General features: G+C 43.9%; 1 protein-coding gene across 1 annotated transcript in view; it reads left to right on the top strand.

Moving 5' to 3' along the window:
* LOC135506707 (F-box only protein 41-like) overlaps positions 1–20,263 on the top strand; it is a 97,418-nt gene that overhangs the window by 17,048 nt on the left and 60,107 nt on the right. The window contains exons 2-3 of the mRNA XM_064926047.1: positions 11,896–12,819; positions 13,314–13,543. Of these exons, the coding sequence (XP_064782119.1) occupies positions 12,223–12,819; positions 13,314–13,543 (827 nt within the window). The 5' untranslated portion in view covers positions 11,896–12,222. The remainder of the gene's footprint in view (positions 1–11,895; positions 12,820–13,313; positions 13,544–20,263) is intronic.

Below are 20,263 nucleotides of genomic sequence, written 5' to 3'. Positions count from 1 at the left end.
TGACTCGGCATTAATCCTGTCTCATTTCCATTTCGCTTCCTTCTCGTCTGGAAGCCTGAATAGAAATGGACGCCAATAAAGAGGTTTTGTGAGATCGTTAAAGTTTGCCTGCCAGCCAGGGAAGGCTCTTTTTAAACGTTAGCTCAGTTTTAAAGGTCCCCTTCATTGTTTTAAAGTCTAGACTTGAAGAGATGAGGTTAGTCACAATAGGGTCATGCAGGGAAACAACTGAATGTCGTCAGTCAGAACAAAACCATTTCAATGCTGTATAGACATGAGGATAAGTGCTAAAATAAAATACAGTAACATCTGATACAGTAAGTATCATAGCTCAACACTGTACTGCATTGTACAAGTCTTACCCCTGCAGGCTTGCATGATTCTGAGAACACAGTGGAAGCCCCAGGTGCCTGCTGCTGTGAACAGACAGGATTATGTGCATGTGTGGAAGGGAGGATCCCCTCCCTCACAGACATGCAGTAGTTCGGCCTGTGACGGTCTTGGTATTTGAGGTTAAGGTAATTGGCCAGGCCAACCATTGGGGGGGGGGGTGTGTGTAACAGTTCTGTTTGTATACTTGTTTACATGGAAATGCTTATTTGAAACCAGCCATTTACACTTCGTTATTATCTTGGTATTTCAGTGTTATTCAGGTTATTACTTACAAATAGTAATCAACGAATGAAGAAATGCCAGGTTGGAGAGGATCTGTCTCATTTTTGCATTGTCACATTAATGGAGTCAAACTTAAGATCTATGCCTACCTTATCGGTTGGCTTTTCTGCATATCATTGTTTTTAATACAGATCCTATTTGACACAAAACCTTTCAAATGAAGTCCGATGGGGTTTCTCCCACTTTTACCAAAATATTCGCATAACGTCACAATCCCTGCTGCGGCGGTCAGTCGATGGTAGTTTCATTAACATATATTTTCTTCAAAGAGAAAGCCGTAATGAAATAAATAATGTAATCTAAGCTACTGAGAGGCCCTTTACAAGATGAAATTATGACCGGAGTGTTTTGATTCTTATTAAAGAGATGGAGTTCACCCAGGCTACTTTAGGAAGCTCACACGCACGCCCTGGTAAAAGCACCAGTCAATCACAGCCAACAGCGTATGTCAGACACAAGCAAATATTTCTAATTTCCTTAAATGTATTAAACGTAGGCCTACTTGTGGCTGGAAGGTAATGAATTGACAAGGAAAGTATGAAGGGGACAGCTATTCTATAGTATGAATATTTCATTTGACAATCATTAAAATAGAAACAAATATATCGCGCAACATGTCCATAGCCTAGTTATTAGCAACGTTGATTTTCAAGAAGAAGAGTATTGGTAAGATTTTTCAAACACTGTGAGGAACTATTCTAATTTGTGAGGTGAATAAAAAAACCCACTGAGAAGCCCAGTTGGGCACTTTACTACATTTGCGAGAAGCAGGCCAGGTACTTCTATGCGTGTTCAGGCATGTGCGCTCCGTCAACGTTAACATGACAGAGAAACCAGACACATGCTCATTGCTCACATGGAGCGCGTAAATGATGCTATGAAATAAACCAAAACTTGTTTCTCAGTGTAGTGTAGCAAGTTGTGAACTCTGCAAATAACTTTTCAACTCTTGAGAATGAAACGGTAAAATTAACAAATGTAACCAAATGACAGGGATTAATGGTAAATTCCCTGTTTACAAACTGCAGTCTACCACATTGCCTTCATAAAAGTGTATTGCGGCCTAACTCTGTATAGCCTAGGCTAGTATACTACTTTGCGGGGATTGGAGGGCAGGCAGCACAGTCTATAAATTCTGTATCAAACTATACCATGCCAGATATTGGCAAAACAATTGCTTATAATTAGGGTTGAGAAGAGTCAAACTTTCCAGAATTTTTCAGGAAATTGTAAATGGGTAGTTAAAGCCCCGAATTTGGGGAATTTTGCTTAAATTCCTCAAGTTTTTTTGTGGGATACACAAGGCAATTCTAGGTCTTGTGGAATATTTTGGTTAAACTGTCCTGAATTCAATGGCATTGCAACCCTCTGCATGCACAGTGCATTCTTCCATCACATGTACAGTGCATTCTTCCATCACATGTACAATTGATTCTCAAGATCTTGCACACAAATGAGATGCTATTGAGCCCACACTACTAAACTGTCTGAGCCAAGGACAACATGCTTTCTGGTAAGTTTTGATTACAATACTGGGTGGGGTGAATATACACTGCTCAAAAAAATAAAGGGAACACTTAAACAACACAATGTAACTCCAAGTCAATCACACTTCTGTGAAATCAAACTGTCTATTTAGGAAGCAACACTGATTGACAATAAATTTCACATGCTGTTGTGCAAATGGAATAGACAACAGGTGGAAATTATAGGCAATTAGCAAGACACCCCCAATAAAGGAGTGGTTCTGCAGGTGGGGACCACAGACCACTTCTCAGTTCCTATGCTTCCTGGCTGGTGTTTTGGTCACTTTTGAATGCTGGCGGTGCTTTCACTAGTGGTATTATGAGACGGAGTCTACAACCCACACAAGTGGCTCAGGTAGTGCAGCTCATCCAGGATGGAACATCAATGCGAGCTGTGGCAAGAAGGTTTGCTGTGTCTGTCAGTGTAGTGTCCAGAGCATGGAGGCGCTACCAGGAGACAGGCCAGTATATCAGGAGACGTGGAGGAGGCCGTAGGAGGGTAAGAACCCAGAAGCAGGACCGCTACCTCCGCCTTTGTGCAAGGAGGAGCAGGAGGAGCACTGCCAGAGCCCTGCAAAATGACCTCCAGCAGGCCACAAATGTGCATGTGTCTGCTCAAACGGTCAGACACAGACTCCATGAGGGTGGTATGAGGGCCCGACGTCCACAGGTGGGGGTTGTGCTTACAGCCCAACACCGTACAGGACGTTTGGCATTTGCCAGAGAACACCTAGATTGGCAAATTCGCCACTGGCGAACTGTGCTCTTCACAGATGAAAGCAGGTTCACACTGAGCACATGTGACAGTCTGGAGACGCCGTGGAGAACGTTCTGCTGCCTGCAACATCCCCCAGCATGACCGGTTTGGCGGTGGGCATTTCTTTGGGGGGCCGCACAGCCCTCCATGTGCTCGCCAGAAGTAGCCTGACTGCCATTAGGTACCGAGATGAGATCCTCAGACCCCTCATGTGGCTGGAGTGTCAGCAATTCCTGAAAGAGGAAGGCATTGATGCTATGGACTGGCCCGCCCGTTCCCCAGACCTGAATCCAATTGAGCACATCTGGGACATCATGTCTTGCTCCATGCTTTAGTCCAGGTCTGGGAGGAGATCCCTCAGGAGACCATCCGCCACCTCACCAGGAGCATGCCCAGGCGTTGTAGGGAGGTCATACAGGCACGTGGAGGCCACACACGCTACTGAGCCTAATTTTGACTTGTTTTAAGGGTTTTCCACTTTTAATTTTGATTGTGACTCCAAATCCAGACCTCCATGGGTTGATAAATTTGATTTCCATTGAAAATTTTTGTGTGATTTTGTTGTCAGCACATTCAACTATGTAAAGAAAAAAGTATGTAATAAGAATATTTCATTCATTCAGATCTAGGATGTGTTATTTTAGTGTTCCCTTTATTTTTTTGAGCAGTGTATTTTATGACATGCATTTAACCATACCCACGTGCGTAATTGAAAGACTGTTTCACCGGTCATCGTGGTAATACCATGAAAGTGTAGATGCGATCACCATATAAGTTCAAAGATGAAAAAGCCTGGAAGGAGGAGAGATGACTAGAAACGATTCGGTTGGCCGTTTTATGTGTGGATTAATTGGTGGAGTCGAGGACCTTGTGCATTTCAGGTAAAATAACAACTCAATGTTTATATCCCAGGACAAATTAGCTAGCAAGTGCAAGCTAACTAGCTAAATTGCCATATATGTTCAATTTTTTTCGACCTGTCCCCAAATTAATGTCATTGGTTCAGTTTTTTTTATATTTTAACCTGCGTGTCGTGATTGCGTTTGATGTAGGGGGACAAAATAAATGTATGCACGATGGCGCACGCGCGCAGACGGTTTAGGTTCCGTTTTAGCTATTTATCTGTACATTTGAGGCTTTTAGAGCCTGACAACGAGCCATCCTCAACAAGGTTGGAAAGTGACTGAAGATGAGGCCTCAGTCTGATGTTCAAGAGGTAGACATTGAAGAGGTCCAGGGAGAAGACATGGAATCCTGAGAGGAAGACAACCAAAGCTTTAGTTTGTAGATGATCATTTTACAGATGTATGTTGAAAACGTTTTTGGGAGATGCGATGGATCAAACAATATTCCCTTTCGTTGTTCAGTGAAATCATCCCTTGTGAAGAGTGAACTTTTTAAAAGTTCAATTCGTAGTTTAACAGTTACATTTTTTTTATATGGAATGGTTTAATAATTTGCAATTGTCTATTTATGTTTCTGTGTCCATATGATATGGTAAATATATCTAATGCAAAAAAACATCTACATTTAAATGGTATTAATTTGCATATATTTCTGTTAATTCCCATGGAAAGTTTCCATCTCTGAATATTCCCCAAAATGTGCCACCATACTTATAATCACAAGTGAACACTCCCGTTATTAGGTCAAGTTTATCTACATGAAAATAAAGTTCATCCAAAAATGAATGTAGGCCTATTTTTGATCCACGACTGACTGTCAGGTACATGGGTATTCAATTACGCCACAGCCCTAAGAGTGGTATACCGTTCATCCAGATCTGGGTTCAAATAGTATTTGTTTTCTTTCATATACCCTTTTTAACCTGCCTGAAGTGCCAAGTGCAGTGGGTTTTGCACTTCTGTGACTGTTCCATTGGCAAAATCGGGTATGTTTGGAAAGGGGATACATCACCAACGGCAATATGTCAACAAAACTGGAGACACCTGTTGAAGCGAAAGTATATGACCAATAGCACATACTCTTTGAACCCGGGTCTGTATATGACTATTGCATGTACTGCAGGCGGGTGGGGGATATTGCAGGCAGTGAGTGGCCTACAGCTTGAGTGTGTTTATGTTTGACTGAGGTAAACGCTGCATCGACAGGATCTCCCTGTGGTGTCATTGGCGCCTCAGATTGCTTCATCTCTGTCTCCTGTTCTGTTTGGAACTGGATGTGTACACAGTCAGTTATTGAGGAGAATGCTTTAGAAGGGGCTATTTTGTGTCAAGCGAAAGTGTGTGGGTAAACCTTCCCGGGGTGCACGTGTCTATGTATGCTAAAGCAGTACTGTACATCCAAGTGAGTTCTTACTGTGAGAGCAGGCCAGTTGGATGCCAACGATTGCATTCCTGTCAAAGGAAGTGACACGTGACTGACAAGCTGCTTCACTTCCTTCCCACCCAATTGGCCAATTAAATCTCTCTGGGTGTGTCTTTTATCGTCTCTGACCATGGCCTTCCTGGTTTAATGAGCGTTCTACTCTGGCAGTACTCTTCCCATTCTAGACGATTTTTCCCACTCTTTTTCCAGAAGTGTGCCCTTGGCAATTCCCTTTCATTTAAAAGCATGAAATGGTGTGCATTGGAAGGTGGGAGTTTCCACCATTTTGTTAAATCCATGCAAGAAAGTGCACATTCGTGGAGAATTGGGTTGCAGCCATATAGTGCATTTGTTTCTCCATGACTTAGTCCATAGGGAGCACAACACATCACCTCCGATCCAAATTGTAATTTTTCTTCTTTCAAAAACGGATTAATTGAGCTTACCCTGGCAGAAATGTAACTAATAGAGTAGTCCCCAAAAAAATGCAAACCCTGCCCATCTGACACTCCCAGGCAAGCACAGGTGAACACTCCAAAAGTGTTTGAAAGACAACAAACACTTGTTGAACCCAGGCACAAGGTCTAGGGATCGCGGTGTATGAGAACACGTCTGATCTGGGTCAGGATGTGTCTGTGCCCAGGCTATTATGCCTACTATCATACCCGCGTGGTATGTTAATGAGCATTGTAGAGCCTCACGCCTAATCCCCCTCCACTGAATGCCTAAAAGCCCACTCTGCCTAATCCGCTGGGTCTCAGACCTGTAACGCACACGATCAGTGTCTGGAAGACATGTCTATTGAATAGGGAGGCACGCTGATGGGATTTCTTTGTCCGGCTCGTCATGCCAATCTATGGCAGCGCCACTAACGCGGCACAAGCTAATCATAACGAAGGCGATTTGTTCAAGGGTTACTAGACATGCCATCACGATGAGCTATTTTGCTAGGGTGAGGTTAGAGGTCGGCTGTGCTGCCCACATTATTTTCAGAGTCCCACGTCATGAAGATTTTGTCAGCGCTGCAGTATGCGAGTTGAAGTTCTAGTAGTGCTTCAGGGGGTTGTGTGTGGAGAGCTGGTCTCTATGGCAGCAGCACACTAATGCCGCTCTCGCCTATTAACAGATCCTCATAAGACTTTGTGTTGCTGAGTGTTGGGGCCCCCAGTCAATTCCACAATCAATACTGTCAGATCTGATTTAGGTGAAACTCCAACCCACCAGTCTCTCCTTGTTATTCAGTACAAGTACCCACTACTTATACAGTATCTGACCTCAACGTTTCACATGCTGGACTTTTTTTAGCCCAGCAGACAATCTGCGCTGAAGCTAAACGTGCTTCACTCATTAGATCAGACGGTACAGGGGACGCCACAATAGTTCCTGGAAAAACCAACGAAATGCCATGCAGAATTAATTTGATTAAATTAAGCGAGGGGCATCACTTTCAGGTTAATTGCCTGCGGTTGTGACGTTAACCGCAACGGGCCAACTGCTCGCGGTCTGCGTCCGAACTCTAATTGGCAGATGGCTGGGTGGGCTCACTGGACTGTTAAATGCCATTAACATGGACCCTACTGTTGTAGCCTGCTGTTTTCACACTGACTGTCTTTGAGATATTCATAGCTAAATGAATGAATTAAAATAGGAAAGGGATCAGATTTGACGTGCTTGGTCTGAAGTTCTTTTGTCATTTTGGGTGCTGTTTTCATCGACTCTCGTTGTCTGGAATAAGCCAGGTCCCAGCTCTGTTTTGGCCAAATCATATGGTCGTTGTCAACACGGGCCGCGCTAGATTCGGGATGACTTTGACAGGCACAATTCAGGAATCAAAGGCCTGCAATGGAAGGGCAGAGAAGGAAGAAAGAAAAAACAGGGTCGAGTGAGGAGACCACAAAGTGAGCAGAATTGTGAGGCTTTGACCGTGGCGGCAGGGGTAAACCAGACACGCATCCCGGGTCGACCATTTAGACTTCACTGTTGGCTACTTAGCGTGGTCGCCCTGAAGATGTAGCGAGCGAGGGCGGCGGTAAACAGAAATAAACAGACTAATGGGCCCAGTGTTTACCTCTCCGCCCCGACGTCTATCCATTCAGAATGCATCGGAGAGAGAGAGAGGGAGCGAGAGCGACGGTGAGGGAGTGATAGAGCGAGGGAATGCGCCTAGGGGAAGGGGGGCAGAGAGACTCTCCTTTCCATACACAAAGAGAATCTGGCAGGAGTTCCCGATTTTTATTTTTTCTCTCCACTACTTGCATCTGTTATAGCGGGCAGTGTCCATCTGGTCTGTGTGTTTCTGGGGGTCACTTAGCTGTTATAAAACCCTTATCCGTTGATGTGTATAGGAATAATCGAATTAGCCTGGTAGGCTATTAGTTAAATGGAGCTGCATTCGATAATGCTCGTCTAGTGAAATAGCTTTAACAAAATCATATCTCGTTCTGATCTATAATTGGGGGAGGATAGGATCGAAAGATGTCTCTCGTTCTATATTTTATTGCTAACCAAAAGGTAATAAGTAAACTGATAAGCCAATGCACTGAAGGGGAAGGGTAGGGCAAGGAAATGATTCATCTTTCATCTTTCATTCAGCAGCAATTTCCATCCTCGGCAGTCTCTCGACCTTGTTTCACTGAAATGTCAGATGTTTCTAAAAATGAGCTCAGCCTGTCAGTTGTCCCCTCTAAAATGGCTTGTCCCAAATGGCATCATATTCTCTATATAGTGCACTACTTTTGAACAGGACCCATATATGGTGCCATTTGGGACACAATGCTGTGCTGTCTGTTCTTGTTTCCAGCGTTGGCTCAGCAGCACATTGCCTCAACAAGCATCAGACTCAAACAAGCACCTTTTGTGGGCTGATATGCAGATTTGTTATTTTAGGAAACCTGTGAATTCATCAGTGCTTTCTGTGGCTATATTTCAATTAGCGCTATGCTTTAGCTCAGTGGTCACCATCCCGGTCGATCGCGGACTGGTCAATCTCCAAGGCATTCCTAGTCGATCACCAAACATTTGTGTAAAGAAACAACAACGATAAAGCCTTGCCTTCCTGTTTTTTTAAAATTGGCTTTGCTTGCGTAGCTGCACTTGATTCAGTGTTCCCATTTGGATCCATTTGATGTCTCTGAAGGTAGAATTCCGCTTAACCGGCAGGCCCAGAGAGCAAATCAAGTGCACCTATAGGCCTACAACTGGCCAATCGGATAGCTCAGATCTTCTAATCTGCACAGTTTCCCGGAGCCATAGACTGTAAAAGAAGCCTCGAACGCAGAGTAGAATTGGTACTGCGGGATTTAACAAAACATTTAAAACCATGACAAGCGCGACTCAAGGAATACAGCGAGGAGCTGCTGTTTGAGTACTTTCATGTTTAAATTGTTATTCAGCACTGTCAACTTTTATAAACCATAAAATGCACGTTCTCCCTAATTCCACTTACGCTACAACCAGCTGCAATGAATGAGCAGGGTTCTGATAAACTCACATTATTATTATTATTATTATTATTATTATTATAGGCTTGTCTTTTTATATATCGAGGAGTATTTCACTTTTTCTGGTCATAGGAGTAACAACATGAATTGGTGCATGAGGCAGAAATAATGCAGTGTGACTTGCGTTTCGCCATCAGCTGGAAGACTGTCCCCTTTTCTCAGCGGAGGGAGGGAGAGTGAGATGCAGCCTCACCGCTGCTCCCCTCCCTCCCCTCAGACTGACCATCAGATACATGCCATCAGTCAACAAAATACATATACACTGCTCAAAAAATAAAGGGAACACTTAAACAACACAATGTAACTCCAAGCCAATCACACTTCTGTGAAATCAAACTGTCCACTTAGGAAGCAACACTGATTGACAATACATTTCACATGCTGATGTGCAAATGGAATAGACAACAGGTGGAAATTATAGGCAATTAGCAAGACACCCCCAATAAAGGAGTGGTTCTGCAGGTGGTGACCACAGACCACTTCTCAGTTCCTATGCTTCCTGGCTGATGTTTTGGTCACTTTTGAATGCTGGCGGTGCTTTCACTCTAGTGGTAGCATGAGACGGAGTCTACAACCCACACAAGTGGCTCAGGTAGTGCAGCTCATCCAGGATGGCACATCAATGCGAGCTGTGGCAAGAAGGTTTGCTGTGTCTGTCAGCGTAGTGTCCAGGGCATGGAGGCGCTACCAGGAGACAGGCCAGTACATCAGGAGATGTGGAGGAGGGCAACAACCCAGCAGCAGGACCGCTACCTCCGCCTTTGTGCAAGGAGGAGCAGGAGGAGCACTGCCAGAGCCCTGCAAAATGATCTCCAGCAGGCCACAAATGTGCATGTGTCTGCTAAAACAGTCAGAAACAGACTCCATGAGTGTGGTATGAGGGCCCGACGTCCACAGGTGGGGGTTGTGCTTACAGCCCAACACCGTGCAGGACGTTTGGCATTTGTCAGAGAACACCTAGATTGGCAAATTCGCCACTGGCGCCCTGTGCTCTTCATAAATGAAAGCAGGTTCATACTGAGCACATGTGACAGAGTCTGGAGACGCCATGGAGAACTTTCTGCTGCCTGCAACATCCTCCAGCATGACCGGTTTGGCGGTGGGTCAGTCATGGTGTGTGGTGGCATTTCTTTGGGGGGCCGCACAGCCCTCCATGTGCTCGCCAGAGGTAGCCTGACTGCCATTAGGTACCGAGATGAGATCCTCAGACCCCTTGTGAGACCATATGCTGGTGTGGTTGGCCCTGGGTTCCTCCGAATGCAAGACATTGCTCGACCTCATGTGGCTGGAGTGTGTCAGCAGTTCCTGCAAGAGGAAGGCATTGATGCTATGGACTGGCCCGCCCGTTCCCTAGACCTGAATCCAATTGAGCACATCTGGGACATCATGTCTCGCTCCATCTACCATTGCACCACAGACTGTCCAGGAGTTGGCGGATGCTTTAGTCCAGGTCTGGGAGGAGATCCCTCAGGAGACCATCCGCCACCTCACCAAGAGCATGCCCAGGCGTTGTAGGAAGGTCATACAGGCATGTGGAGGCCACACACACTACTGAGCCTCATTTTGACTTGTTTTAAGGACATTACATCAAAGTTGGATCAGCCTGTAGTGTGGTTTTTCACTTTTAATTTTGAGCGTGACTCCAAATCCAGACCTCCATGTGTTGATAAATTTGATTTCCATTGATTATTGTGTGATTTTTGTTGTCAGCACATTCAACTATGTAAAGAAAAAAGTATTTAATAAGAGTATTTCATTCATGCAGATCGGATGGATGTGTTATTTTAGTGTTCCCTTTATTTTTTTAAGCAGTGTATCTTATTAAGCTCACTCAGATTTGCCTCACATGTAATACAACACATTATCTATTACCAGTGTCATATACCTACAATTTAAAAAACAATTGTCTGAGAAGAACAGCATTGGCAAGGCAATTCAAGCATAGCCAATATGCAGTGATAATGTACTGGGCGGTAGCCTACTGCACAAAGCTGTTTTTAATTGGTTAATGTTGAGTAGGCTTACGTTTTTGTCATGTAAAACAAAAAATGATGTGAGGTAGATTTCAGCTTGCATTTTGACTCTGTGATCTTGACTCAAGTTGGTGACCATTGCTTTAGTTAGATTGTAACTATACCAAACTCATATGACTTAATACAATGATTCAGTAGATCAGGGGTCTCCAACAGGTCGATCGCAAGCTTCCAGTAGCTCGCCAAACAATTCTGAAAGGACATGCAATTTTCAAGTTTTCAACTGCAAACTGTCTTTTAAAAAAATCGCACAAGTATTAGACACTGCAAGCTCCCACCTACTATCTAGTCAACACAACATTGACATTATCCCACACCTGGTTAGCCACTATTGGCTTAAAAAGTCATACTTTACACAATATTTGCCACTTAATTCCCAGCAATATTGCCCACTTTTTGTCTGTGTTGCGGGCGTTTGTATATCACTCCGTGTCGCCAATAGGGATGGGTTGTTTGCGAAAACAAGCTGCTCTTTTTGAACGGCTCTTTTTGGTGAACGTCAAATCCCACATGTGAAAGATGTTAATTTGACTCCCTGATTTGCATACTTTTACTATTCTTTTTTTGAGCTCGATACATCACCTGCAGATAAATGATAAAAACATTATCTGAAGATGGTAATTCCTCAGTGCGGAAACAATCTAATGATTGAAGCAATGACATCGACTCAGAACATCCACTTTCGTTCTTTCACTATGAACAATTGTAATGTTGAGTAAAAACATAATTTGGGAAAAAAATCAGATTTATTTTTTTGGTTTTTATTAAACATTATTTTACCAGGTATAAAGCAAGAACACATACTGTAAGAGAGACAGACAGTAGTTGTGCACTAAGGAGCTGTGGAAGAGTTGCAGAGGAGAAGAATGGGCCTATTTGAAGCTAGAAAAAAAGAGTAGCTCGGCCGTGTTACATTTTTTTTTAAGCTAGCCCTCATGCTAGATGCAGTAGATGCTCGCTCACTTGTTTTTTAATTTTTGCAATAGCATTGTGCACCATACATTCCAAGGCAAAAAAAAGTGTTGTCGATATAAATACTGAAAATAATGTCAACTCTCTTTCGCTATTTCTTTCAGGGCCAAAGGTAATGGTGAGGCAGAAGTAACGGTGACAAGAGGAACAAACGACGACCTCAGAAGATTCTGAATCTGTGTGTGTGTGTGTGTGTGTCAGACTACCAGTATGTGTGATGGCGTGAATGGCCTTTGGTCATCTTCTCGCCTCCCTCAGACATCCCTCTTCCTTCTCGCCCTCATCTAACTCCCACCGCCATCCTCACCTCACCTCCCCTATTTTAGTACCATGAGAGGATCCGCCCAGTACTCGTTGAGTAGTAAGCCTGCGGCGTATCGGCGCCGCTGAGCGCTGTGCCGCGTGAGGGCCCCCCGGCGGCCTCTCGCGGAATGGCTTCTCTGGACCTGCCCTACCGCTGTCCTCGTTGCGGGGAGCACAAGCGCTTCCGGTCGCTGTCCTCCCTCCGCGCCCATCTGGAGTACAACCATACCTACGAGACGCTCTACGTGCTCTCCAAGTCCAACAGCGTGTGTGACGCAGCTGCCCTACTCCCCCTGGTGGCCGACGGAGACCTTCTCCTCGCTCCTTCTGTCCCCGGCATTAACCGCAGCAACAACATTAACGACCCCTTTGACGGTCTTCAACTCCGGCCTTCCGCCTTCAGGGACTTCAAGGAGCGGCGTTTCCCGTGCCGTGAGCTTCCCTGCCCGGACGACCTCGGCGGCTTATCCACAACTTCCAACGCCGCGGCTCGCTACATCCCCAATGTAGAGTTCCCCCTGGGGGAGATCTTTGTGAAGAAAGCCATGAGCGCAGCAGGGGACCCCCGCGGTTCCCACGGCAACCAAAGCACGGCCGTGGCAGTGGCGGCGAATGTGGCTGCGAGCGCGGTGGAGGCGGCCTATGAGGAGGGCTTGGCCAGGCTGAAGGCAAGAGCCTTTGAGCGTCTGGAGCTGGACGAGAGGCTGGAGAAACTCTCAGAGGAGGTAATGGTAATCATCTTATTTATTTATTTCAGTGTTTCCCAAACCTCTCCTTGAGTGCCCCGAGCCATTCCATTTATTCAATGTATACCAGTACTACCACACCTAATCACCAAGCTCATTAATTGAATCAGGCTAGTTCTGGAATACTAATGTGGAACTGCTGAGAATACTCCAAGAAGAGGTTTGGGAAACACCTGATTTAATTGAATTTATTCCCACCACTACCCCTCTTTGGAAGAGAAAAGTAAAAAATATATTTTTGTATTTTCTCCCCTTTTTTCCATAATAAAAAAATAAATAATAATAAATATATATATATATATATTTCTCCCCTTTTTTCCATAATAAAAAAATAAATAATAATAAATATATATATATATATATGTATATATACAAAAATTATGTTTTTTTACATATGTTCCAAGACACTCAAATGAAAAAGTACTTCCCATCACCACCACTGGACGAGAACCAAAATCCCTCCTCCATTGCAGGTGGAGCAGAAGATAGCTGCACGCGTGGGCCGGCTGCAGGCGGAGCTGGAGAGGAAGAGCGGCGAGCTGGAGCGGGCCAAGCATGAGAGCGAGCGGCTGGGCCAGGAGAAACAGGACCTGGAGGACAAGGCGTCGGAGCTCTCCCGCCAGGTGGACGTTTCGGTGGAGATGCTGGCCAACCTCAAGCAGGACCTGGTCAGCAAGGAGGAGGAGCTTACCCACAAACAACAGTGAGTCACACAATATGGCGTTTTTACCTTTAGTGTATAGGCTTAAAGGAGCAGTACTGTTACTACCAGTAGGAAAGGCGTTCTGCCAATCTGGACATACATGTATTTATACAAGTGGGTCAGGCAGAAAAGTTTGATGTTACTCAGTCAGAATGTGCATCGGCAGTTCATCTTTTTTTCTCTGCCCTCGGCCTGCTTGTTAGATATTATGCCTATTGATAGCTTGCAAACGAACCAACGTCCTCGCCATTTGAGTGATGTTTTGTAGTAGGAAAACAGGATGCCGCAGCGATCTAAATGATCAGACCGAAACATGCGAGTGAAGCAAGTGAAGCAAGTGGACTGAGAAATACAGCTTCGCTCTATCCAATCGGCGAAGGAGGGTAAACGTACAGCCCGCCCTTCTCTTTACAGACAGGCTAACGAGCCAGTTGAGTTCTTAGGGCCATCTCTAGCACCTTGCACTTGATTGAAAGTTGCGCGCTGCCAACCGATAAATATTTTTGGAAGAAAAATTCTCGGATCAGAATCGTAGGAAAATGGCCTATTTGTAAATAAAATACTTGTTTTGTCCGACTACTCGACACACCCCTACAGTATGAGCTCGCCCACAAACAGCAGTGAGTCTGATAATAGGGCCTACTGTAAACCTTTACTGTATTTACTACTGTAGCTCTTTACTGTTGCAAGTGAGTCAGACAATATTCTGTACAGGTTTAGCTTAACAGTATATTCTTAGTGGCTGTGATATATCCCTGTGTGAGTTTGTGTTTATCTTGGACCCTTGTGGATAAGTGAGTCAATATACAGAAGCTGTTAGTGCCACATACCGAGAACGTTTGGACCATGGTTTTCCTGCCAAACAGTCAGGAGGCATCACATTGTTTGACTTTAACTTTGTGGTGTTTGTGTCCGTAACTCTGTGTGTGTGAATGTGTGTTTGCCTGGACCCTTGTGGAAAACTCACAGCTGATGACGACTGCTGGGTGCTTTGGTCTCTCTCCCTGTTCACACAGTTGTCCAGAGCTGTGTCAGTGTTACTGACTCATTGGCTGAACTCCGAGGGTAAACAGAACAGTGACCCTGACATGGATGATACAACGCTCTCTTACGCTCCTTTCTCTCTCTCTCTCTCGATGGTGCGATTCTCTCTCTCGATGGTGCGATTCTCTCTCTCGATGGTGCGATTGTCTCTCTCGATGGTGCGATTCTCTCTCTCGATGGTGCGATTGTCTCTCTCGATGGTGCGGTTCTCTGTGGACGTCCGGTTCCTCCAGATGTGGCCTTGCTGCCGTCTCCATAACTCTCTGTGCCTGGAGCATGCCTATTGGCCGCTGTCTCCGTGTCACTCAGTGCTTCAGCATGCTCATTGGCCAGTCAGGCTGAAGGGCGGCTTGGACAGCAACATCTGGCCAATAGGAGACAATTTGGACCAGCATCACAAAGGCTCAAACCACCTGGCCGACTCTGTTTGGGGCAGCTTCAACAAGGCATAGTCGTTACACTTAATTAGTTCGGGGTGAACGGGGAACGTGAGCATAGCTGACGCACTTTTATTGTGGTGGTTCGGTTTAGTGTAAGATCGTCTCACTTGCATGGATTACGTCTTCAGTCATCGGATGGTTCTATAATGATTTACAGTTTATAAAACATATGAATGAGCTTGTTAAACCAAGACTGAAAGTGGGCTATTTGTTTTTACAGAAACAGATACTGTGTGTCTAGTCAGCAGGAAGCAGATTGTGCAGTCATCCTTTCTACCTGTTCTTGATTAGGCTGAAACTGTTTATCAAAGTGCAGCTGCCTCTACTTTTAACCCCCCCACCCCAGATGCCGTTTCTCATAGCGCCCTGTGCTTTATCACAGGAAATAGTTTTATTACTCATCACTGTGTTCTTTACCAAAAGGTTGTCCGGACTTCTTTTGAAGTCAAGTAGATCACGTCATTGCGCTCTTGTTTTTTTGTTTGTTTACAAAGCCCTGCCCCCGCAAGCTTCCGACTTACCTAAATTCACCGTTAAGATTTGAAATGACAAGTTAACCAACCCTGTGAACAGGTATGATAACTCTGGAGACTCCTTTGGTCTCTACAGTTCGGTAAGTCAGCCTTTTTCGTTTTCTTCCTCCACATGTTTGGAATGGTCTCCAAAATACATTTTGAGTAGGTACTTTAGTGTCCCTTGGGCAGTTCGGGCAGTGAACTGAGGATTCTTATCATGAAGAATGTGTTTGTTTTTGCTGACTATTTTGTGTATATTCAGGTTTGTCTGTTCAATATATGTTCAGCTTTATTTTTATTTGTTTTATATTGTATTTGATTGTTGATGTGTTTTATGAAATTGTATATGGAGGGCTTCGTTGTAAGAGACACCAGTCTCAATGGTGACTCCCTGATTTGAAATGAAAATGATTGGCATTGTAAGTTCAGCTCAGCAAGCATTAATGATGCATTGGAACGTTAATAGAACCCTCTTTAACTCAGCAGTCAGTCTGCTAATCAGGGCTAGATAATAGGTCGTCTGTCTGCAGACAGACTGATAGATACTCTCCAGAGCAAGGCCTGGGAGGTCATCATGGCCACATTACTGCCATCGCACCGGACATACCAATGCACACAGCACGCGCACAGTTTCAATGAGGGGAACAAACAACTGATTCCCATTCAATGTCCTATTTTCCCTGGTGAAATGTCTCCACTTGCAATTTTTCTTATTTTACTATTCTTGTGAGGACTTCTGGTCCCCACAAGAATAGTAAAAACACACACACACACACACACGTGAGGACTTCTGGCCCCCACAAGGGTAGTAAAACCAAACACACACACACACAGCCTGCCAGTGTCGGTATATAAGAGCGGAGGCCCAAGGCCAACATCTCAGGTATTATGAGATGGGACTATCCCAGCACAGTGGTAATATCGCTCCATTTTGAAAAGTTTTATAAAAGTTTTTAATATTATTTTTTTTTTAGCTTAGTTTATCTTGGTTGAGATACATTCTCTTTTTCTAGCTCTTGTTGTTTCAGCCTCCTTATTTTGATGGATGCTTTAACTTGCTTTGGGTAAATTTGTCTGCCAAATGGCTGTTGTCGTTGTAAGAGTGATGAATATCCTGTCGCTAAGGCACCCTCTACGAAGGTCATAGACCCAACTACCATTTGTCTGAGTTGTTTTGACTTTCTCCGTTATGCCAAAGACATTGGATGTGTACCTAATGGCACCCTATTCCCTATGCACTGAACTACTTTTGACAAGAGCCCTATGGTCCATGTTGAAAAGTAGTGTACTACATCGGGACTAGGGTGCCATTTGGGATGCAACCCATTGGCTCTCCTTGCGTGGAAGAAAAGTTGGCTACTCAACAGTAAGGTCTTTCTGACACTGAAATGAAGGCTAAATGCAGAGATGGAAAAAGTGCATCACAGACCTTGAATGTTCAGGGTAAGCCGCAAAAGATGACTCAGCGCTGTGGTTGACGATGGCTAAAAGATGGCCGCTGCGTCTTCTCAACATGATGGGAGATATACAAGTTGTCGTATTAAATTATCATTTTATGATATTTTTGAACCGTCTAGTGTCTTGAAAATTTGGTTTAGCTCGTTTCTACATAAAATTATAAATATATGGGCCTAATATAAGCGTTATCATTGTTATTAGATGTCCTTGTCAAGGGAAGGTATAATTTTCTTGTATTCAATCAGAACTCAACCATTTATAGAATAGGCAAGCAGAGAAAGTCAACCTCTTTACATCAACAGTCAGCCACTACAGTCCGAAATAGGGTCTTTTAGACTAATTTGCGATAACATAAATAATTTCAGGGTTACGCAACTAAAGTGTTGCCTCAGGATAAAAATTGAATGTGATATGTAGTTAAGCTAAGCCTTCCCAGTAATTTCAATGTTTCATCACGTGTGTGTGTGCTCGCTAATAGTCTCACAGATCGGAATTGAAAACCTAGGCATAATTTGTCTCTTCTCAAGATGCTCCTTGCTATTTTATTTATTTATTATATATATATATATATATATATATATATATATATATATATAATATATATATGTGCACATATATATACAGGTGCATGTTCATTAATTGTTTATGGTTCATTGAACAAACATGGGAAACAGTGTTTAAACGTTTAAATGTTTGTTCAATGAACCATAAACAATTAATGAACATGCACCTGTGGAAAGACACTAACAGCTTACAGACGGTAGGCAATTAAGGTCATAGCTATGAAAACTGAGGACACTAAAGAGGCCTTTCTACTGACTCTGAAAAACACCAAAAGAAAGATGCCCAGGATCCCTGCTCGTCTGCGTGAACGTGCCTTAGGCATGCTGCAATTAGGCATGAGGGCTGGAGATGAGGCCAGGGCAATAAATTGCAATGTCCGCACTGTGAGACGCATAAGATGGCGCTAGAGGGAGACAGGATGGACAGCTGATCGTCCTCGCAGTGGCAGACCACGTGTAACCTAGAGGCGAAAGAAAGGCACACCTATTTAGACACACAGGCCAGGTGTGGCCTGATATCATTGGTTAATTCTCATATTAAAATAGCATACAAAAAACATAAATGGATAGCGTACGAGCTTAGATACAATTTGACTACATAAGCCTACAAACATTTACAATGGCAAAATCACAAGAATGGCTTCAGATCGAAGTCTACGTTGAGACCGAAGGGAGCAAGGGTCTTTAAATTAAAGATCCAAGCATCCTCTTGTTTTAACAATATATTATCACGGTCACCCCCTCTCCTAGGGAGGGTGACATATTCAATGCCAATATAACGCAGAGACGAAATCCAGTTGTTTTCTCCCCAAAAGTGGGCCGCAACTGGGTAAGTCAAGTTTTTGCACCTAATGTTGCAACGATGCTCTGAGACTTACTTCGTGCTTTGTTTTACCCACAATTCTTACCACAAGGACAAGTTATAAGATAAATAACTGCCTTAGTGGAGCACGTAATAACACCTTTGATTGGGGATGTTTGAAGGATCTACATTTGTAAGTGCCATTGCATTGAGCACAGCCATTACATTTGTAGTTTCCATCCAGGAGGGGTGCAAATAGACGTTGTTCAGGAATGTCTTGGGGTGGTAAATCAGTGTACCAATTGGTCTCTGAGATTTCTGCCCCGCGAGAATACGACCAAGGGAAGGTCCGAAAACACATGACCGATACGATCATCGGATCTTAGAATGTGCCAATGTTTGAACGATTCCCTTAAAAGACCACGTGTAACAACACCTGCACAGGATCAGTACAGCTGAACATCACACCTGTGGGACAGGTACAGGATGGCAACAACAACTGCCCGAGTTACACCAGGAACGCACAATCCCTCCATCAGTCCCTCAATCCCTCCATGGGAAGAGTGGGGTAACATCTCACAGCAAGAACTGGCAAATCTGGTGCAGTCCATGATAGATACACCAGATACCGGCTGTTACTTTTGATTTTGACCCCCCCCCCCTTTGTTCAGGGACACATTATTCCATTTACTGTTAGTCACATGTCTGTGTGGAACTTGTTCAGTTTGTCTGTTGTTGAATCCTGTCATGTTCATACAAATATTTACAAATGTTAAGTTTGCGAAATTAAACACAGTTGACAGTGAGAGGACGTTTCTTTTTTTGCTGAGTTTATATTCGATGACTTATTCCGGTTTACTGGCTTGGCAACTCGTTAACCAAACGCTTTGTGCCAGGAAATCAGGAAGAGGGATGTTCTTTTTCTAACCCACTCTGTTCTTATCAGGGAAAAGGCAGCAGATTGCCCAAGTCATTTGCATTGTAAGGCCAGCGCTGTGCTTTGATTGGGTAAATGAAAGTTGTCCAATAATAGCCTGGGCCATGTCCAGTGTGAGCAGTGACGATTGGCTGTTCATGGAGCGTTTACGCAGTTGATTGGATGGGAGAGTCATTAAACTCTTCCTGCTGTGATCTGAAATGAAGGTCAAGGGACATGAGGAAAACCACAGGTTGTTGTAGATAGCAGCGCAACTAGGGGCTTATTCAGACCGAAAGAGGGTTTGAAACAATGGAATTTCAAATGACATTACATGTACATAAACTTTTCGCCATTCAAAGGATCAGAGAATGAATGTAAGCTACAGCTAGCTAGCACTGTAGGGCATAAAATGTGGCAAGGAGCGAGAAAGACAGAAGAGTTTTGAACAAAGTAATGTATTCCAAAATGAAGGGGAAGCTGGAGAGTGGGAGAGATTTCTTAATTTCCCCCCACTTACTTAACTAGCAAATGCAGCTAGCTAGTTCAGCCTACTCAAACACCCCTCTCAAACCTAGCATCCCTATGTTAGCTAGTTGGCTATGACTATCCAATACAGCACTAGAACTCATACCTATATTTGTGCAATAGAAACTCTCGTTTGAAACTGTTGGACTAATGATTACACCATACATCATCTAGATGCAGGCAAGAGTGTGCAAGGCGGAATTGAATGTGTCAAATTTTTCTCTCGACCTATGTGCTCCGACGTTGTAAACTTTCATTCATAGGCTAGGTTGTAGCAACCTCCTAATGGGCTTAGGGAAAATGTCATTATCAATTCAAGTAGGCTAAACCTATTGCTGTTACATTGAACTGGGTGAATGGAATATGAATGACAGCCATCCATTATGCTGTAATAGAAATAAGGCCGCTCTCATGAAAAAAAAAAACTATCCTCATCTTAAATAGCACTGACCAT

Source organism: Oncorhynchus masou, chromosome 20 (genome assembly GCF_036934945.1).
Source record: "Oncorhynchus masou masou isolate Uvic2021 chromosome 20, UVic_Omas_1.1, whole genome shotgun sequence".
Lineage (NCBI taxonomy): Eukaryota > Metazoa > Chordata > Actinopteri > Salmoniformes > Salmonidae > Oncorhynchus > Oncorhynchus masou.
Note: the sequence above shows the minus strand (reverse complement) of the source record. Positions and strands in the feature narration are given on the sequence as shown.